The sequence below is a fragment of the Salvelinus namaycush genome, chromosome 26 (assembly GCF_016432855.1).
Source record: "Salvelinus namaycush isolate Seneca chromosome 26, SaNama_1.0, whole genome shotgun sequence".
Taxonomy (NCBI): Eukaryota; Metazoa; Chordata; class Actinopteri; order Salmoniformes; family Salmonidae; genus Salvelinus; species Salvelinus namaycush.
In genome coordinates, this window is record NC_052332.1 from 907593 (window position 1) to 929186 (window position 21594).

Genomic DNA, 21594 nt, shown 5'->3' on the forward strand with positions numbered 1-21594 from the left:
AATGATGCAGCATTGATGGTCCCCAAGAACAGTGGCCTCCATCATTCTTAAATGAAAGATGTTTGGAACCACCAAGTCTCTTCCTAGAGCTGGCTGCCCGGCCAAACTGAGCAATCAGGGGAGAAGGGCCTGGGTCAGGGAGGTGACCAAGAACCCGATGGTCACTCGGACAGAGCTCCAGAGATCCTCTGTGGAGATGGAAGAACCTTCCAGAAGGACAACCATCTCTGCAGCACTCCACTAATCAGGACTTTATGGTAGAGTGGCCAGATGGATGCCACTTCTCAGTAAAATTAGTTTTCCATAAGGAACCTAAAGGACTCTCAGACCATGAGAAACAAGATTCTCTGGTCTGATGAAACCAAGATTGGACTATTTGGCCTGAATACCAAGCGTCATGTCTGGAGGAAACCTGGCACCATCCCTATGGTGAAGCATGGCGGTGGCAGCATCATGCTGTGGGGATATTTTTCAGCGGCAGGGACTGGGAGACTAGTCAGGATCGAGGGAAAGATGAACGGACCAAAGTAAAGAGATCCTTTATAAAACTTGCTCCAGAGCGCTCAGGACCTCAGACTGGGGTGAGGTTTCCCCTTCCAACAGGACAAAGACCCTAAGCACACTGCCAAGGCAACGCTGTAGTGGCTTCGGGACAAGTCTCTGAATGTCCTTGAGTGGCCCAGCCAGAGCCCGGACTTCTCTGGAGAGACCTGAAAATAGCTGTGCCTCAACACTCCCTATTCAGAGCTTGAGATGATGCACAGAGAACAAATGGGAGAAACTCCCCAAATACATATGTGCCAAGCTTGTAGCGTCATACTCAAGAAAAGTCGAGGCTGTAATTGCTGCCAAAGGAGCTTCAACAAAGTACTGAGTAAAAGGTCTGAATACTTATGTAAATGTTATATTTCAGTTTTTTTTTATACATTTTGCAAAAATCATTATGGGGTATTGTGTGTAGATTGTTTTATCCATTTTAGAATAAGGTTGTAATGTAACAAAATTTGGAAAAAGTCAAGGGGTCTGAATACTTTCCGAATGCACTGTATTTAGTGTGTAAAGGCTCTCCAAACCCTGTACCTTTTTACAATTCATATATACATTCTTAACCCAAAATGTGCCTAAATAAACTAGTTGGTCGACTAGTTGGTCCTGAAATGGACACGAATATGCATATCTTTAGATGGGTTTCATTCATTGATCCTTATATTCTGAACCCATTCTAGTGAGTGTCGTCAAAATGAAAGGTACACCGTATTTAAAGGTGTATGTATTCAGCACCGTATTTAAAGATACATGTATTCAGCGCGCGCAAGTCAACCACGACTGCAAAGCCCGTCACGCACCTGCATAAGGTAAGTCTGAATACCAACTACTGAGAAGTGCGTAAGAAAGGCATTTAAAAAAAACATACAACAATATACAACAGGTATCAAAACGTCAAAGTTAAATTGGGAGAAAAAAAATCCCTAGGAGTCAAACGTAAAAAAAAATATTAAAAAAAAACAGGTGGCAAATTTGCTAAATCATTTTTTGTTTTCATTATTGATTCACTAACTAAACTTATACTTTGGAAAATCAGCTAATCAATTCATAGCACTAGATTTTAAATGTTGCACCTTTTTCTTTGTTACTTAAGAAAAATGAAAGAATATGAAGAGGGAGAACCCGGTGGTGAATATATTTCCATATAATGGTTTATGTTCGTTTTGGCTTTGGTCTGGACATGTGGAAACGTGAAAATAACTGCCTCTTGGTCAATCTGAAATTACAGCGCTTTAAAAGAATAGCTTTATGTCTCTGAACAGCGTCACAGTTGCTAGTGTGTGTGTATTTGCGTGCATGTGTGTCCCTGGGCAGACAGTGTGCTAGTGAGAGTAACCATCCTCATCCTCATCCTCTCCTCTTTCTGAGTCTACCTGGTGTGGTCCTGTACCCACTGGCAGAGCCTATGGCAGTAAGCGGGGGGGCTGACGGTGGAGAAGGCCTGCCCTGGGTGCCGCAGTCTCTTCCACCAATACTCTAACCTCTTCTTGAAGCTGTAGACAGTGAAGATGTCGATGATGCCCACAAAGTAGCGATGCTCCGGACCGTCAATGACGTGCAGCGGGTTTCTGAAGTTGGGCAGCAGCCGGCGGTTCTGGGCCTGGAAGTCTCGCAGTTCCATCGAATCCGTGACCGTTCCCACCGGCTGCTCAGTACAGGGTCTCCCGGAAGGGGCACTGCCCAGGTCACTTCCTACCTGTGACTCAGTAACTCTGCAACTTCCTGTCCCGCCGTCCATCTCTGATACCAACAGGGCGGAATCTTCCTCTGGGACCGCCCCCGGAACTGTGGGCATGCCCGCATGGGTGGGGCTTGAGCATGTGATCACTGACCTGAGAGGTAAAAGCGGAGAGGGGGAACCCAGAGTTATTAGAGCCAACATGGCCACCTGAAAGGTTAAAGAGGAGAGGGTAACAGATATAGAAACAGGGCACACTTATCTTTGCCATGAACACTTCTGTGATAGCATGGGCAGTGCCATTGAGGGATATCTCTATTAAAAATAAGCAGTTCCATTTTTTTCCACTCCATGGCACTGCCCATGTTAAAACAGTCTTTGTGCCAAGTAAAGCCTCTATCCATCTCTATGAAGGGTAACAAAGTTATTAGAGCCAGCATGTCTACCTGAGAGGTTAAAGAGGGAAGGGTAAGAGCCAAGAGTGAGGCAGCATGGCCAACCTAAAAAATACCAATGTTAACTGATTTTAGAGTAGACAAATACTAGATAGTTGCTCGTGGTGGTTATGCATGTTATTGTATAGCCAAGAAGTATTTTTGTGGTAACTACATGCCTGGAAGTCATTGGTTTTGTCCTGAAGAAAGACCAGGACCTGGGGAAAATATTGATCTCAACATTACACCTCTTTTGAGGCCTGAATATGTCACTAAAACATAAAGAAAGAGAAAAAAATTATACAAGAAAGGGGATAAAAAAGAAAAATCCCACCCACTTTTTAGTGCGCATGATAAGGGTGGCGAAGGACAGGCACTGGTGGCGTTCATCCTGGTGCAGGGGCTGATGAGCCACCAGGAGGCTGTAGTCCAGCACATTGAGTCTCTGCAAGAACGACGTGTCAATCTCCACCTGCCGGAGCAGCCATGGACGATGCTGGTCTAACAACACAAGCACATATATTGCAAAATTGGTTAGGACTCTATAACTGTATGTACCACTTACTACCATGTTACAGTGTCATTACCAGTGCCGCCCGTCATTTTGAGCCCCACCTTTTTTGGGTGGGGTGGGGGGGTGCCTGTTTTGCATGTTATTTTGGCGTTAATACATGTTACATATCAGTGTGCAAACAATGTAAAAAAATAAAATAATATAATAATCATTGAATTAATAAAGACGCATTTTGGGGTGGCAGGTAGCCTAGTGGTTAGAGTGTTGGGCCAGTAACCGAAAGGTTGCTGGATCAAATCCCCGAGCTGACAAGGTAAAAAGCTGTCATTCTGCCCCTGAACAAGGCAGAATGTCCCTGCCCCTGAACATGACAGATGACTGTTCCCAGGTAGGCCGTCATTGTAAATAAGAATTTGTTCTTAATATCTTACCTAGTTAAATAAAGGTTACATTTAAAAAACATATATATATATTTGGTCAACATACACTCTTATCAAGTGTGACTTTCAGAAAAATACAAACATGGTCTCTTTTTTGCTTTCTTGAGTAAGGCAGCTCCAAAATGCAGGTGTTTCAGCCTAGCTCAGTGCTTTCTGTGCTGGTGGGGCAGCCAGTGGAAAATACGGAGTGTAGGGTTGGGCAGCAGCTCTAATTGTGCCATGATTGGCTCAGTGTTCTGTCACTCATTGGGACACCGCCAAATCTAAGGGTAGAGCTCGAAAATTCAAGCCCCTTGGGTGCTGCCATAGAGTTACATTAGAAGTGCCCATCCAAGAAGGCTCAAGGTCATTGGCCACAGCTAAAATGACATCAAACATGTTATATCTACAGTAGCTTTGATTGGACTCATGTCAACATCATACTTTCAAAATCTTAGCTAGCAGTCATCATCAGGAATCAAGTCGACAATCTACTGGCAAATCCTTTTTAATCCTTGTCATATTTATTATTATTTAAAAAAAATGTCACCTTTATTTAACCAGGTAGGCTAGTTGAGAACAAGTTCTCATTTGCAACTGCGACCTGGCCAAGATAAAGCATAGCAATTCGACACATAAAACAACACAGAGTTACACATGGGACATATAAAGATAAATAATGAAGAGAAATTATAGATAAAACGTATTGGTGCTCATTGGCCATTGGACACAAACATTACACAACAAGTTGGAAATTGCAAATTCAACAGTCAGTGGTTTGGAAGGAATCTGTGGCTAACTGCAAGCATTGCGAAGCAATCACTAGCCTGCTATTCAGTGGAGTGGGTGTGTGGTCCCAGGTCTGGGTTTAAGGGTCTCTTTTCCAACGCTGTCAATCCAACATAACTTCTGCCGCGCTCAAAACAACTGGAAACTCGGGATTAGGAAATCTGATTTCAGCGAATTCAAGACAACTGGGAACTCGGGAAAAAACAGGCTCCTACTGGGAAAATACATCCAACTCGGAATTGTAAATCGTGAATTCGGGCCTCATTCTAGAGCTACGACCGGAAGATCACTGACGTCATCATGATTCATGCTTAATTTTTTCTGATTTCCCAGTTGTCTTGAAAGCACCATAAATCCAGAGAATGAAAGACTTTGATGACAAAATTTTCCCACTAAAAAAAACGTTCTGTTCAAGTGAGCACAGCACACAACAAAGTGAGTCCAAAAAGGTATTGTATGCTCCTGCATAAATTATGTAATATGCCAGGGAGATATGTATACTGTAGCTAAGAAAGTAATACTAAGTGTGTGTTGTGTCGTAAGATGTTAGTAGCCAATGTGCATCACCCTAATAATTTGGTCCCTTTTCCCCTCTTAATTGTGCCTACTATTTCAGATTTGGTGGTGCACACGTAGCCTAACTACACCATTTTCAGACAAGATAGAACGGCCAAAGGGGGCGGTGTTGCAATCTACTGCAGAGATAGCCTGCAGAGTTCTGTCCTACTATCCAGGTCTGTACCCAAACAATTTGAACTTCTACTTTTAAAAATCCACCTCTCTAAAAATAAGTCTCTCACCGTTGCCGCCTGCTATAGACCACCCTCTGCCCCCAGCTGTGCTCTGGACACCATATGTGAACTGATTGCCCCCCATCTATCTTCAGAGCTCGTGCTGCTAGGTGAGCTAAACTGGGACATGCTTAACACCCCAGCCATCCTACAATCTAAGCTTGATGCCCTCAATCTCACACAAATTATCAATGAGCCTACCAGGTACCACCCCAAAGCCATAAACACGGGCACCCTCATAGATATCATCCTAACCAACTTGCCCTCTAAATACACCTCTGCTGTGTTCAACCAAGATCTCAGCGATCACTGCCTCATTGCCTGCATCCGTAATGGGTCAGCGGTCAAACGACCTCCACTCACCACTGTCAAACGCTCCCTGAAACACTTCAGCCAGCAGGCCTTTCTTTTTTTTAAATAAAAAAAATAAAAAAATAATTATTACATTTTTATCCCCTTTTCTCCCCAATTTTTCGTGGTATCCAATCGCTAGTAATTACTATCTTGTCTCATCGCTACAACTCCCGTACGGGCTCGGGAGAGACGAAGGTCGAAAGCCATGCGTCCTCCGAAGCACAACCCAACCAAGCAGCACTGCTTCTTAATAACACAGCGCGCTTCCAACCCGGAAGCCAGCCGCACCAATGTGTCGGAGGAAACACCGTGCACCTGGCCCCCTTGGTTAGCGCGCACTGCGCCCGGCCCGCCACAGGAGTCGCTGGAGCGCGATGAGACAAGGATATCCCTACCGGCCAAACCCTCCCTAACCCGGACGACGCTAGGCCAATTGTGCGTCGCCCCACGGACCTCCCGGTCGCGGCCGGCTGCGACAGAGCCTGGGCGCGAACCCAGAGACTCTGGTCCAGCAGGCCTTTCTAATCGACCTGGCCCGGGTATCCTGGAAGGATATTGACCTCATCCCGTCAGTAGAGGATGCCTGGTTATTTTTTTTAAATGCCTTCCTCACCATCTTAAATAAGCATGCCCCATTCAAGAAATGTAGAACCAGGAACAGATATAGCCCTTGGTTCTCTCCAGACCTGACTGCCCTTAACCAACACAATACAATCCTGTGGTGTACTGCATTAGCATCGAACAGCCCCCGTGATATGCAACTTTTCAGGGAAGCTAGAAACCAATATGCACAGGCAGTTAGAAAAGCCAAGGCTAGCTTTTTCAAGCAGAAATTTGCTTCCTGCAAAACAAACTCAAAAAAGTTATGGGACACTGTGAAGTCCATGGAGAATAAGAGCACCTCCTCCCAGCTGCCCACTGCACTGAGGATAGGAAACTCTGTCACCACCGATAAATCCGCTATAATTGAGAATTTCAATAAGCATTTTTCTACAGCTGGCCATGCTTTCCACCTGGCTACCCCTACCCCGGTCAACAGCACTGCACCCCCCACAGCAACTAGCCCAAGCCTTCCCCATTTCTCCTTCTCCCAAATCCAGTCAGCTGATGTTCTGAAAGAACTGCAAAATCTGGACCCCTACAAATCAGCCGGGCTAGACAATCTGGACCCTCTCTTTCTAAAATGATCTGCCGAAATTGTTGCAACCCCTATTACAAGCCTGTTCAACCTCTCTTTCGTGTCGTCTGAGATTCCCAAAGATTGCCGCGGTCATCCCCCTCTTCAAAGGGAGCTCTTGACCCAAACTGCTACAGACCTATATCTATCCTACCCTGCCTTTCTAAGTTCTTCAAAAGCCAAGTCAACAAACAGATTACTGACCATTTCGAATCCCACCGCACCTTCTCCACTATGCAATCTGGTTTCAGAGCTGGTCATGGGTGCACCTCAGCCACTCTCAAGGTCCTAAACGATATCTTAACCGCCATCGATAAGAAACAATACTGTGCAGCCGTATTCATTGACCTGGCCAAGGCTTTCGACTCTGTCAATCACCACATCCTCATCGGCAGACTCAATAGCCTCGGTTTCTCAAATGATTGCCTCGCCTGGTTCACCAACTACTTCTCTGATAGACTTCAGTGTGTCAAATCGGAGGGCCTGTTGTCCAGGCCTCTGGCAGTCTCTATGGGGGTGCCACAGGGTTAAATTCTTGGGCCGACTCTCTTCTCTGTATACATCAATGATGTCGCTCTTGCTGCTGGTGATTCTCTGATCCAGCTCTACGCAGACAACACCATTCTGTATACTTCTGGCCCTTCTTTGGACACTGTGTTAACAACCCTCCAGACGAGCTTCAATGCCATACAACTCTCCTTCCGTGGCCTCCAACTGCTCTTAAATACAAGTAAAAGTAAATGCATGCTCTTCAACCGATCGCTGCCTGCACCTGCCCGCCTGTCCAGCATCACTACTCTGGACGGTTCTGACTTAGAATATGTGGACAACTACAAATACCTAGGTGTCTGGTTAGACTGTAAACTCTCCTTCCAGACTCACATCCAACATCTCCAATCCAAAATTAAATCTAGAATCGGCTTCCTATTTCGCAACAAAGCATCCTTCACTCATGCTGCCAAACATACCCTCGTAAAACTGACCATCCTACCGATCCTCGACGGTGATGTAATTTACAAAATAGCCTCCAATACCCTACTCAATAAATTGGATGCAGTCTATCACAGTGCCATCCATTTTGTCACCAAAGCCCCATATACTACCCACCACTGCGATCTGTACGCTCTCGTTGGCTGGCCCTCGCTTCATACTCGTCGCCAAACCCACTGGCTCCAGGTCATCTACAAGACCCTGCTAGGTAAAGTCCCCCCTTATCTCAGCTCGCTGGTCACCATAGCAGCACCCACCTGTAGCACGCGCTCCAGCAGGTATATCTCTCTGGTCACCCCCAAAGCCAATTCCTCCTTTGGCCACCTCTCCTTCCAGTTCTCTGATGCCAATGACTGGAACGAACTACAAAAATCTCTGAAACTAGAAACACTTATCTCCCTCACTAGCTTTAAGCACCAGCTGTCAGAGCAGCTCACAGATTACTGCACCTGTACATAGTCCATCTATAATTTAGTCCAAACAAACTACCTCTTCCCCTACTGTATTTATTTATTTTGCTCCTTTGCACCCCATTATTTCTACTTTGCACATTCTACCATTCCAGTGTTTTACTTGCTATATTGTATTTACTTCGCCACCATGGCCTTTTTTTGCCTTTACCTCCCTTATCTCACCTCATTTGCTCACATTGTATATAGACTTATTTTTCTACTGTATTATTGACTGTATGTTTGTTTTACTCCATGTGTAACTCTGTGTTGTTGTATGTGTCGAAACTGCTTTGCTTTATCTTGGCCAGGTCGCAATTGTAAATGAGAACTTGTTCTCAACTTGCCTACCTGGTTAAATAAAGGTAAAATATATATTTTAAAATATATATATATATATTTAATGCTGTAACATACTATGACAGGATTCGTTACCCTTACCCAGAGTGATGTACTGGCCCTCGAAGTTCAAGTCCTTGAGGACAACGATAACCTGACTTCCCTCTGGGGCTGGGTCTGTCCACCGGCTCACCTCACAACCCTTGATGTCATACCTTGCCACAACAGGCAACAAATCAGTTAAACAGTGTTGTTACCACAGTGCCTGTAATACGTTTCTCACACCAGACTGTTTTGTTTTACTCTGAAACAGGCTTACCTGGCATGGATTCGATCGTCAGGGTAAAAAACACTCTGCATTACAATAAAGTACTTCTGTGAAAAAGGTAAGACAAGGCATGAACAAACTAAGTTGTAGCAAATAAATTATGATAATAATAAATCATATGGCTATGAATAACAATCCATAATCAGTCAGTACCTTCCTCCTATGCGGGATTTTGATCCTGTGGACACCTTGAAAACAAAAAATTTAAACTTCAGTCAACTACAAACATTTTCCATGGTCCAGCAGGCCAAATTTCACATATTTGTCCACTTTGCGGTGGCAAAGACTAATCATAATTTTCATTAAGGTCCATTAAGGTTCTATTTTAGTATGATAGCCACATATCTTAGGTAGCTAAATGTGGTAATCACTGCATTATATGTTATGACCCCTATTCAGTTAGTTGGGCCAACAGAATTGAGGGTATGAACTGTAATTTTGTATTATCAGGGAACAATCTTCTCAAACTAAGCCAATTCGATATGTTATTAACTTCATAATACAACACATTAAGTTATGAAACTATTGTAATAGCAATAACATCTCTATGGGCCCACCATGGGGAGGTAAAAGGTCATGCTTGGTAGCATCCACCTTAATGTAGAAGTGTTTAGAAACATATTATATTCGTATTTACAAAAAAAAGTGAATCCAAAATGACACAATACAAAATGTACCATTGATTTTGACTGAGCACAAAATAATCTGAAACACAACCAAAACAAACAGCAAATGTATTCAACAAGTCTGTAGAGTCACACGCTTGATGTTGCCATTGTGTGCTAGGACTATGGGACCAAATACTAAACTTTTGACTTCTTTAATACACATACACTACCGGTCAAAAGTTTTAGAACACCTACTCATTCAAGGGTTTTTCTTTATTTTCACTATTTTATACATTGTAGAATAATAGTGAAGACATCAACACTATGAAATAACACATATGGAATCATGTAGTAACCAAAAAAGTATTAAACAAATCTAAATATATTTTAGATTTGAGATTCTTCAAATAGCCACCCTTTGCCTTGATGACAGCTTTGCACACTCTTGGCATTCTCTCAAACAGCTTCATCTGGAATGCTTTTCCAACAGTCTTGAAGGAGTTCCCACATATGCTGAGCACTTGTTGGCTGCTTTTCCTTCATCCCAAACATCTCAATTTGGTTGAGGCCGGGGGATTTTGGAGGCCAGGTCATCTGATGCAGCACTCCATCACTCTCCTTCTTGGTCAAATAGCCCTTACACTGCCTGGAGGTGTGTTGGGTCATCGTCCTGTTGAAAAACAAATGATCGTCCCACTAAGCCCAAACCAGATGGGATGGCGTATCACTGCAGAATGCTGTGATAGCCATGCTGGTTAAGTGTGCCTTGAATTCTAAATAAATCACAGTGTCACCAGCAAAGCACCCCCACACCATAACACCACCACCTCCATGCTTTACGTTGGGAAATACACATGCAGAGATCATCCATTCACCCACACCGCGTCTCACAAAGACACAGCGGTCGAAACCAAAAATTTCCGATTTGGACTCCAGACCAAAGGACTAAATTCCACCGGTCTAACGTCCACTGCTCGTGTTTCTTGGCCCAAGCAAGTCTCTTCTTATTATTGGTGTCCTTTAGTAGTGGTTTCTTTGCGGCAATTCGACCATGAAGGCCTGATTCACAGTCTCCTCTGAACAGTTGATGTTGAGATGTGTCTGTTACTGAACTCTGAAGCATTTATTTGGGCTGCAATTTCTGAGGCTGGTAACTCTAATGAACTTATCCTCTGCAGCAGAGGTAACTCTGGGTCTTCCATTTCTGTGGCGGTCCTCATGAGAGTCAGTTTCATCATAGTGCTTGACGGTTTTTGCGACTGCACTTGAAACTTTCAAAGTTCTTGAAATGTTTCGTATTGACTGACATTCATGTCTTAAAGTAATGATGGACTGTCGTTTCTCTTTGCTTATTTGAGTTCTTGCCATAATATGGACTTTTACCAAATAGGGCTATCTTCTGTATACCCCTCCTACCTTATCACAACACAACTGATTGGCTCAAACACATTAAGATGGAAAGAAATTCTACAAATTAACTTTTAACAAGGCACACCTGTTAATTGAAATGCATTCCAGCTGACTAACTCATGAAGCTGGTTGAGAGAATGCCAAGTGTGCAAAGCTGTTGTAATGAACTCGAGGGGAGACAGAGAGCTGGTTTCAAGCGCAGGGCACAGCAGGTGTTTATTGCAAAGGACCACAGGAGGAGGCAGGTAGCTGGGTCCAGGGGCAGGCAGAAGGTCATACACAGGGGGTCCAAAGGGGTAACAGTACAGGCAGGGAAAAGGTTAGTCACGTAGTCCGGGAGATCAGGCAATAGGTAGATAACAGGAAATCCGATAGGCTAAAGTACAGGCATGGAATAGGCAAATAGGCGTCATTAGTGAGGCAGGCAAAAACTATCATACACGGCGGGAGTAAATCACAGGAAAAACAGAGCTCTGAAAGACGTGTGTCACAAAACAAACAATACCTCACAGTGATGGGGTGCAAAGAACTGAACTAAATAATGTGATAATGACATACAGGTGTGTGAACAGGTGATTAGAATTCAGGTGATTGGGATCTGGAAAGTGAGCTGCGTTCAGGGGAGTTGGAAAAGTTGGAAGCAGACGTGACAGCTGTCATCAGCTGTCAAAGGGTGGCTACTTTGAAGAATCTCAAATATAAAATAGAGTTTCATTTGTTTAACACTTTTTTGGTTACTACATGATTCCATATGTGTTCGTTCATAGTTTTGACATCTTCACTATTATTGTACAATGTAGAAAATAGTACAAATAAAGAAAAACACTTGAATGAGTAGGTGTTTCTAAACTTTTGACCGGTAGTGTAAGTGAATTTGTCCCAATACGTTTGGTCCCCTAAAATGGGGGGACTATGTACAAAAAGTGCTGTAATTTATAAACGGTTCACCCGATATGGATGAAAATACACGCAAATTAAAGCTAACAGTCCCGCACTTAAATCTCATAGTCATTGTATCATTTCAAATTCAAAGTGCTGGAGTACATAGCCAAAACAACCAAAAATGCGTCCCAATACTGTTGGAGCACACTGTATATGTATTTAGCAAAATATTACCGGAAGTGGTAAAAATATGTCAAAAAAGCTGTCAGAATTGCAGAGATTTGTAGCCGTTTCAAATATATTATATTAAAACACATAGAACATGTTCTAGAAGTATTCACCATATGATTAATATCTATTAATTTAAATTATATTAAATATCAAGAAATGTGATGTGAAACCTGCCCAGTACATTGCACCCTATATGACATCCCATAGGAATACCTTACATCCAGCAAAGAGATACAGGTAATCAATTTTCACAAAATGCCTTCATAATGAGTGTACCAAACTTTACATAAAGCTAGAAAATAAGTCTAAACAATGATGCCTAGCTATTGCTGATTTAACCATAGGCCATAGGGTACACATTTTCCAATATGGCCACCAACCAGCTCCATTGTTTTAACTTGGATTGGTCTGACATTGCCACACCTCTTTTAATAATAAGTAGAATATGCCTAATGATAATAAAAACATTTATTATAGTTATCAAGATAACACAACCAATTTAGCCAGGTTTGCAAAATATATAATCTTTGTAAAATATTAGTAAAATGTGCCAAAAACACTATTTATATGACTGTTTTTGGTCAGTATTTGCAACCCTAATTTCTAATTTCTATGTTTTATTTTCAAACAATAAAAAATGTATCTATAATATTCCTAAAGGGATATTTTACTAGTTTGTAGTGATTATACTGATATGCAAAATTATGCTATAATTGTTAAATATAAAATATATGTCTTGAATCCTGTCATATACACTGCATCCCAACATAACATTCTAACAAATCGTCTGATGATGAGGGAATCAACCAGGGCTGGAGCCAGTTTGAATTTGAATTTAATTTGAATTTAAGGCAGTCAATTCAGGAAGTTATTTTAATTACAAATTAAAAATGTAAAAACGGACTTCTCAGTTTATAGAGAAGTCATTGAAAATAGATGCTGTTTTTTTCAAATGTTCAATTGTTATTTAAGTTAACTTCCTGAATTGATTGCCTTCAATTTCAAATTGACCCCAGCCCTGGAATAAAACAAATGAAAAAAACTGTTTTCGTTTTTAGCAGACACTTATACAGAGCGACTTACAGGAGCAATTAGGGTTAATTGCATGGCTATGATTTTGCCATCATTAAATCGGATGGCAAAAATTAACCAAATCCCAGTCATTTACGATGAGCACGTGAGCAGTCCAACTTGTTTCAACATTCCTTTATCAGCCTGCAAACCTTCTATTGCTTAGACTCACATACAACATGCTGATTACATGCAATCAGTTACTCCCCAACCCTGTCAAAGAAGATAGAGTAGCTATCTACTCTAACTATCTTAGCTGGCATGCCTGCAGGAAAGATTGGTATACTTTAGAAAAGCAAGCAAAAACGAATGTACTGAATAAGACTCACACACTTGAACCCAGATTTTAGCAGTGATGAAGAGAAGCATATTTAGTTTCTTTAAAAAATAACCACCAGTCAAGAGGATACATAAAGGTCAAGAGGTATGCTTAGATAAATAGACGTCTTTTTACAAAGAATTAAGATTATGGCTCTACATTGCAGGAAAAAGTTGTTTCAGGTGTTTGAAAAATGCTAAATTCTCACCCCAGCCTTTCTAATATACTTGGTGCCCCCTTAGATTTTTGGGGTGCACCAAAGTGAACACATTTTTCCGCTGGCCAATGGACTATAAGATCAGAGTCCTGTGACTTACCTAAGAACTTGACCAGCAGTGAATGAGGATACTTCTCTAGGTGCTCCATGTAGATTCTTAGGTTGGACAGGAGGAATTGCACCTCTCTCTTGTTCTGGGTCTTCAGAAAGAACCGCTTATCGTTCCTGGATGAGAAAGAGAAATGCAGTGATTAGCACAGATAGTGAGTTATAACACATACATAAACTCAGCAAAAAAAGAAACGTCCTCTCTCTGTCAACTGCGTTTATTTTCAGCAAACTTATCATGTGTAAATATTTGTATGAACATAACAAGATTCAACAACTGAGACATAAACTGAACAAGTTCCACAGACATGTGACTAACAGAAATGGAATAATGTGTCCCTGAACAAAGGGGGGGAAAAATCAAAAGTAACAGTCAGTATCTGGTGTGGCCACCAGCTGCATTAAGTACTGCAGTGCATCTCCTCCTCATGGACTGCACCAGATTTGCCAGTTCTTGCTGTGAGATGTTACCCCACTCTTCCACCAAGGCACCTGCAAGTTCCTGGACATTTCTGGGGGTATGGCCCTAGCCCTCACCCTCCGATCCAACAGGTCCCAGACGTGCTCAATGGGATTGAGATCCGGGTTCTTCGCTGGCCATGGCAGAACACTGACATTACTGTCTTGCAGGAAATCACGCACAGAACGAGCAGTATGGCTGGTGGCATTGTCATGCTGGAGGGTCATGTCAGGATGAGCCTGCAGGAAGGGTACCACATGAGGGAGGAGGATGACTCCCCTGTAAAGCGTTGAGATTGCCTGCAAAGACAACAAGCTCAGTCCAATGATGCTGTGACACACCGCCCCAGACCATGACGGACCCTCCACCTCCAAATCGATCCTGCTCCAGAGTACAGGCCTCGGTGTAACGCTCATTCTTTCGACGATAAACGCAAATCCGACCATCACCCCTGGTGAGACAAAACCACGACTCGTCAGTGAAGAGCACTTTTTGCCAGTCCTGTCTGGTCCAGCGACGGTGGGTTTGTGCCCATAGTGTTGTTGCCGGTGATGTCTGGTGAGGACCTGCCTTATTGCCTACAAGCCCTCAGTTCAGCCTCTCTCAGCCTATTGCTGACAGTCTGAGCACTGATGGATTGTACGTTCCTGGTGTAACTCGGGCAGTTGTTGTTGCCATCCTGTACCTGTCCCTCAGGTGTGATGTTCGGATGTACCGATCCGGTGCAGGTGTTGTTACACGTGGTCTGCCACTGCAAGGACGATCTGCTGTCCGTCCTGTCACCCTGTAGCGCTGACTTAGGCATCTCACAGTACGGACATTGCAATTTATTGCCCTAGCCACATCTGCAGTCCTCATGCCTCCTTGCAGCATGCCTAAGGCACGTTCATGCAGATGAGCAGAGACCCTGGGCATCTTTCTTTTGGTGTTTTTCAGAGTCAGTAGAAAGGCCTCTTTGGTGTCCTAAGTTTTCATAACTGTGACCTTAATTTCCTACCGTCTGTAAGCTGTTAGTGTCTTAATGACTGTTCCACGGGTGCATGTTCCTTAATTGTTTATGGTTCATTGAACAAGCATGGGAAACAGTGTTTAAACCCTTTACAATGAAGATCTGTGAAGTTATTTTGATTTTTACGAATTATCTTTGAAAGACAGGATCCTGAAAAAGGGACATTTCTTTTTTTGCTGAGTTCATATACCTGTATGTGTGTGTGACCTTAATGTCGAAGTGCCTAGTGTGTTCTTTCCTAGTGTGTTCGTTGTGTATTGTGTTTGAGCATATACTTTGGCCAGATAAGAGTAACAAAGTAGCTTTTCTATATTTGCACTACATGTGAGAGAGATATACTCTTACAGCAAAGGGAAAGAACGAGAGGAGTAGAATATGCTTACGCACGTGAGAAAGAAGTCGGCCTTGCTTTTGGAGTTGCTGATGAACTGCAGGTAGGAACCTTCGTCGGAGAGAGAGTGCTGATACTCCTTTTCTGTCATCCCCAGGGAGCGACGCAAGCTGGCAAACACTGGCCCTGCAAACGTCTCCATTCTGAAGTCCTTCAGAGAGAGGGGGAGAGAAAGATAGATGTCTTAAGAGTTAAAGTCATATTGGTATCAGCAAACAGTAGTAGATACATTGATGTAGGTAAGAAACAACAAAGGTCCAACAATTGATACTTGAAGAACTCCACAAGATGTTTTAGCCATATTAAATACCTGCTGTTTGCACAGACAAAATTGTTGTTCAATATTTTGTTAATCAATAGATTATTGTGTTTCCATGTCTGTCCTGACTTAGTATAGGCTCTGTGATTAAATAGGTTTATGATGTTGCGCTGCTATCGCACAGCAGTACTGTAGCCTACGAATACGGTCAAATATCTTACATAAGCTACCGGTCAATTTACTGTGTTGGCAGAATGTTAAAAAAAACTGTAATTTATGCTGTATTTGACAAAGGAATGTGACAGTTTCTGAAAGAGGAAACAATGAAACATTGTTGTGGACCTGTCAGCAGAACAGTTGAATTCAACAATGTTTTGCATGGACTTTTGCCCTCCAACCTTAATATGCTGGACTGCCCATGAATTACAAAACATTCTCTAGGCTACTCAAAACCAATTGAAATTAAAATTACAGTAGGCTACATACAGGAAAGTATTCAGACCCCTTGACTTTTTCCACATTTTGTTGTGTTACAGCCTTTTGTTACATTATTTTAAAATGGTTTAAATTCATAGTTTTCCCCATTAATCTTCACACAATACCCAATAATGACAAAGCGAAAACAGGTTTTTAGAAATTTTAGGGGGGCCAGCTCTAGGAAGAGTCTTGGTGGTTCCAAACTTCTTCCATTTAAGAATGATGGAGGCCACTGTGTTCTTGGGGACCTTCAATGCTGTTTTGGTACCCTTTCCCAGATATGTGCCTTGACAGAATCCTGTCTCAGAGCTCTACGGACAATTACTTTGACCTCATGGCTTGGTTTTTGCTCTGACATGCACTGTCAACTGTGGGACCTTATATAGACAGGTGTTTTTGCCTTTTCAAATCATGTCCAATCGATTGAATTTGGACTCAAATCAACTTGTAGAAACATCTCAAGGATGATCAATGGAAAAAGAATGTACCTGATCTCAATTTCGAGTCTCATAGTAAAGGGTCTGACAACTTATGTAAATAAGGTATTTATATTTTTAATCTTTATAAATGTGCAAACATTTCTAAAAACCTGTTTTCACTTTGTCATTATGGGGTATTCTGTGTAGATTGCTAAGGATTCTTCTTTTATTTAATCCATTTTAGAATAAGGCTGTAACATTACAAAATGTGGAAAAAGTCAAGGGGTCTGAATAGTTTCCGAATGCACCGTACTTCAAAAGTAAAAGATCAACTGTCGTGATGTTCACCTGTTAAATTCCTCTGTAGGTTATAAACTGTGCTGCCTATGGGATCACATACAGCAAAACTGGAAATAGGCCTAGATATTCTATATCTACATAGGCCCAATTAAATGAGAGATACGCATGGTCATTTGTGGTAGGCTACTTCCAGAAAACGTGAGGAATTTATTCTGTAATGGTTATGAAAATAAAATAAGCAGGAAACAGATTCCTACGTCTAATTATTTTAGATTCCAAAAATCAAACACGTGATTTTTGCTCTTCTCACTAAACGGCAAATGGATGCATCTTATTATGAATTTGTTTATGAATAAGCGTGCCACATCCCCCATTTGCGCAAAATATTTTGGCCGACTTGCAATACAATACTTCAACCAAAAGAAGATGTGCAACTTCTAGCATAGCATGGTCTGAAGTTTGCATGGAGTCAAGTTCAGTTTTTATAAAAGCCAGTTATTTTGTGGTACATTTTGTATGTGCGCATGGTTTATAAATGAGGCCCCATGTCACTATAAGGAAAAAACTTGCTTGTTCACATCTTTGTGAAGACTGAAATTGTGAGATAAGAATTTCCCGATTTGTACCTTTGGTGTTGCAACTGTATTACAATTTTTTTAATCAACATACCTTATGTATTTGAGTGACCTCCAATCTGTAGTCATCTTCCGACAATTCATCCTACGATAAAAGAAGAAAAGGAATAATTACTACTTGTAAAATATACTAACGATCCAGTTATCTTTTGAGAAGGATTTGGGGAGAGTAAAGCAAGACACAATTCCAAGTTGTCTTACAATCACTGTGAATCAGATTCACTGAGCATACAAACATTAGAAACACCTTCCTAATATTGAGTTGCACCCCCTTTTCCCCTCAGAACAGACTCAATTTGTTGGGGACATGGAGTCTACAAGGTGTCGAAAGCAGTCAACAGGGATGGCGGCCTGTGTTAACTTCAATGCTTCCCACAGTTGTGTTAAGTTGTCTGGATGTCCTTTGGGTGGTGGACCATTATTGATACACATGGGAAACTGTTAAGTGCGAAAAACACAAAAGACCATTAACAGCAATGACAGTCAATCAATCAATCAATCAAGTTTATTTTATATAGCCCTTCGTACATCAGCTAATATCTTGAAGTGCTGTACAGAAACCCAGCCTAAAACCCCAAACAGCAAGCAATGCAGGTGTAGAAGCACGGTGGCTAGGAAAAACTCCCTAGAAAGGCCAAAACCTAGGAAGAAACCTAGAGAGGAACCAGGCTATGAGGGGTGGCCAGTCCTCTTCTGGCTGTGCCGGGTGGAGATTATAACAGAACATGGCCAAGATGTTCAAAATGTTCATAAATGACAAGCATGGTCAAATAATAATCAGGAATAAATGTCAGTTGGCTTTTCATAGCCGATAATTAAGAGTTGAAAACAGCAGGTCTGGGACAGGTAGGGGTTCCATAACCGCAGGCAGAACAGTTGAAACTGGGACAGCAGCAAGGCCAGGTGGACTGGGGACAGCAAGGAGTCATCAAGTCATCATCAGTCATCAGTCCACCAACAACAAAAAATTACAGATCCCTTTCTGTTGAACTCAACTCAACATTTCAGGAAATCTAAACATGGCACCCCAGCCCAAAGTATGCTAACATGCTACAAGAGGTGGATCAACAAGAAGTGAGTATGTGTGTGTGTGTGTGTGTGTGTGTGTAAGGGAATATGTGAGTAAGAGACAACCATGTATCACACCGCTGAGTCAGCAGGCTCCGTTTCAATGGGTCTGATGCTGTGTGTGTGTGTGTGTGTGTGTGTGTGTGTGTGTGTGTGTGTGTGTGTGTGTGTGTGTGTGTGTGTGTGTGTGTGTGTGTGTGTGTGTGTGTGTGTGTGTGTGTGTGTGTGTGTGTGTGTGTGTGTGTGTGCGTGTGCGTGCATGTCCGTGCGTGCGTGCATGAATAACTCCCTTGTGACCTCTTATTCACCACCATAGGATCCGGCAGAGTAACCGAATGCCGAAGGACAAAATAACAGTTGCTGCAAATTAGATCATGAATACACCTACATCAAATCAAATTTCCTTGGAATATAAAAGGAAATGTTCGTGTAATTTTCCACAATCCAAACCCCTACGTCCCACTTGGCTCTAATATAAGCCTGTGTTCTGTATCCCTTCTCCTCTGTAGGGACAACAATGGGGTTGGTCAGACAACCCCATATTGCCCAGGGAACATTGGGGAACATCTAGCACTGCAGGCAGAAGTCTAAACAAAGAGCGAGCCACTAATAGCCACCTCCCATAGCTCAGTCAAATACTCCGTTGCAAACTGGAAACTTACCCCCTTTCCCTCTGCCCTTGATGCGGATGACTTTTACGGTCGGAGGCCACCAGATAGGACTAAGCAATATGGTAACGCCTCAACGCTTTCTCAGATCCACAAGGGCAAGTTGTTAAGGGCAGATAGAAGGAAGCAGGTTTTCCGTTTGGAATCCAAAGACTCCTCAATGATGTAAAGTCTAAATGGGGCATATGTCTTTAACAAAATGATTGTTTCAGAGATCTTTTGACATTGTAGCTAGTAGGCTAACCAGTGGAAAACAAATGATGATGACAATAACAGGTTAGAATCCAGCCTTAGCCTGGGCCATGTTCATTAGGGCACGCAACAGAAAACGATGCAAAACGTTTTGCAAAAGAAAAAGAAAACAAGCGTTTTACAAGTTCTGTAGTCCCTTCCTGTTTCAGTCAAGTTTTCTTCTGTTTGGTGCCTAATAAACATGACCCTATGCTCTTCTGTCAGGGGCCTTTAGCCTTGAGTAACTACAGGTGGATGAAACATGGCTCTCTCTGTTGAGCTCCTTTTGTTCATGCTTCAGCCCCACTCTTGACCTTCTCATGGACCTCTTGGGGAACACGATGGGTGATGCAAATTAAGGAGGAATTGAGAGGCATCAGCCACCACGGTAAATGAAACCAGTTTGCAACCAATCATTTTAAATGCTGGCAATGGCACATAATAGATGTATGCATTTTTGTTTGTTTGGTCCATTCAGTTAGCTTTAGACCACTATGTGATTGCACAAGCTAAAGATACTGCTCAATTCAAACGACTTATCCCTTGTAAAAAAATGCACCGCTTATTTACTTGCACCACATTTGATGACCTGTGGGTGCTCACCGGTGGTGGGTTGTCGATGGTGTTCTGCACGGCTGCAGAGAGGCCTTCCTTCATCATAGAGGTGAGGCTGTAGAACTCGTGCTGCTGGTCAATCTCAAACAGGCCCAGTAGCTTCCACTGCTGCCTCAGGCCCCCCCACATCTTCCCCTTCACCGTACCAGTCCTCTGCGTGCCCCCCGCTGGACCCGCAGACATCTCCATCTGGGGTGGGGATGACACACACACAAATGAGTACTCCAGCACTTGCAACCATCTCTGCAAAATGCCACATCAATAATAGGGCTTTTTTCCCCCGATTCCAATTGAGTGACATAACAAAGCACATACAACTACACCGGTAAGACCATGTAGGTTAGTCTTCCGATCGATTAACATGCGTGGTAACTCGTTGCTGGGAAAACCAGAGGATGACAATAACAGTCGTGTCTTACCTAGACAGACCGGATCTGCCCGAGGCATGCAGAAAGTGACCACGGCCACAAAGGTCCAATGGCTCTATAGGCCTCAGAGATTGGAAAGTTTTTATTGGCCTGCTATTGATTGACAGTGGAACCAAACCAGCGACATCCATTTGACACCAGCAGCCTTTCCTAGGTTTGGAACAAGCGGCTGGGAGATTACTAAGGACTATATAGGCTAGTCTCTCACTCTCTCCTTCTCCCACATATGACCCACCAGTGATCATGGGTAAACCCATAGAAATCCTATTAAATGACATTCATTTGTATTCCGATTCCTAATTCTATGGATCAACCAGCTGTGTCATTGACAAGAAGCAGGAGAGGAACAAGTATTTTCAAGTCCTTAGGACCTAGATGTTGCTGTTACTCTCAATGCAGCTGTACAAGCCCGTCATTATCTATTCAAGGGGCTGTAACTAAGGAGGTCCTTGTTGTGAAGCATATACATTAGTAACAGTTTCAATAGTAGTTTAATGTTAAATCATGATGAATCAAGGATAAACCATTGATAAAACATAGGGAAGAAAATAGGTTGTTTTTTATTAACATGTCAGAATCTTTGAATGAGGACTCCAATTTGAGAATCTGCACTGCTCCACACTGACCGACTAACCAGTGGAACAGGCTTGACACCACACCCGCAGCATAATAAAGTAGGGCCTCTTTTGCCATATATAGGGTATACAATCAAATATAGGCTATAGAACAGGCTATCCAATAAAAGGTTATTGCATGCGCATAACGGTAATATTGCCACCAACAATTCTGAAAACAATATTGGGCAGATGGTTTGAATATGATCCTACGCCTGCTGACTAAATTACACTTTTCACACACAAATCAGATACATGTCGCCTATCCGGTGCCGTCATTTTCATTGCGCCCATGGAATATACATTCTGACAGTAAGTTTACAACGCGTAAAATAACTACAGCAAGCCGCACCCATTTGGTCAAAA

General features: G+C 42.5%; 1 protein-coding gene across 1 annotated transcript; it reads right to left on the reverse strand.

Moving 5' to 3' along the window:
* Positions 1–1762: 1762 nt before the first annotated feature.
* LOC120021831 (phosphatidylinositol 4-phosphate 5-kinase-like protein 1) lies at positions 1763–20369 on the reverse strand. The gene is made up of 8 exons (XM_038965681.1): positions 20175–20369; positions 15511–15665; positions 13647–13771; positions 8962–8996; positions 8800–8855; positions 8583–8695; positions 2993–3159; positions 1763–2434 (listed from the first exon to the last, which is right to left on the reverse strand). Exons 1-8 carry the CDS (start codon positions 20367–20369, stop codon positions 1916–1918), a joined length of 1365 nt encoding a protein of 454 aa, XP_038821609.1. The 3' UTR covers positions 1763–1915.
* Positions 20370–21594: the final 1225 nt, after the last annotated feature.

What these genes read in the sequence shown, in the direction of transcription:
- LOC120021831 (XM_038965681.1), bottom strand. Translation starts at nt 20,369, where the DNA reads ATGTCTGCGGGTCCAGCGGGGGGCACGCAGAGGACTGGTACGGTGAAG. An exon ending in AAGGCCGACTTCTTTCTCAC is followed by an intron (nt 13,772 to 15,510) that starts GTGCGTAAGCAT and finishes TTTCTCATCCAG; the next exon opens with GAACGATAAGCGGTTCTTTC. An exon ending in GACGATCGAATCCATGCCAG is followed by an intron (nt 8,696 to 8,799) that starts GTAAGCCTGTTT and finishes TGTTGTGGCAAG; the next exon opens with GTATGACATCAAGGGTTGTG.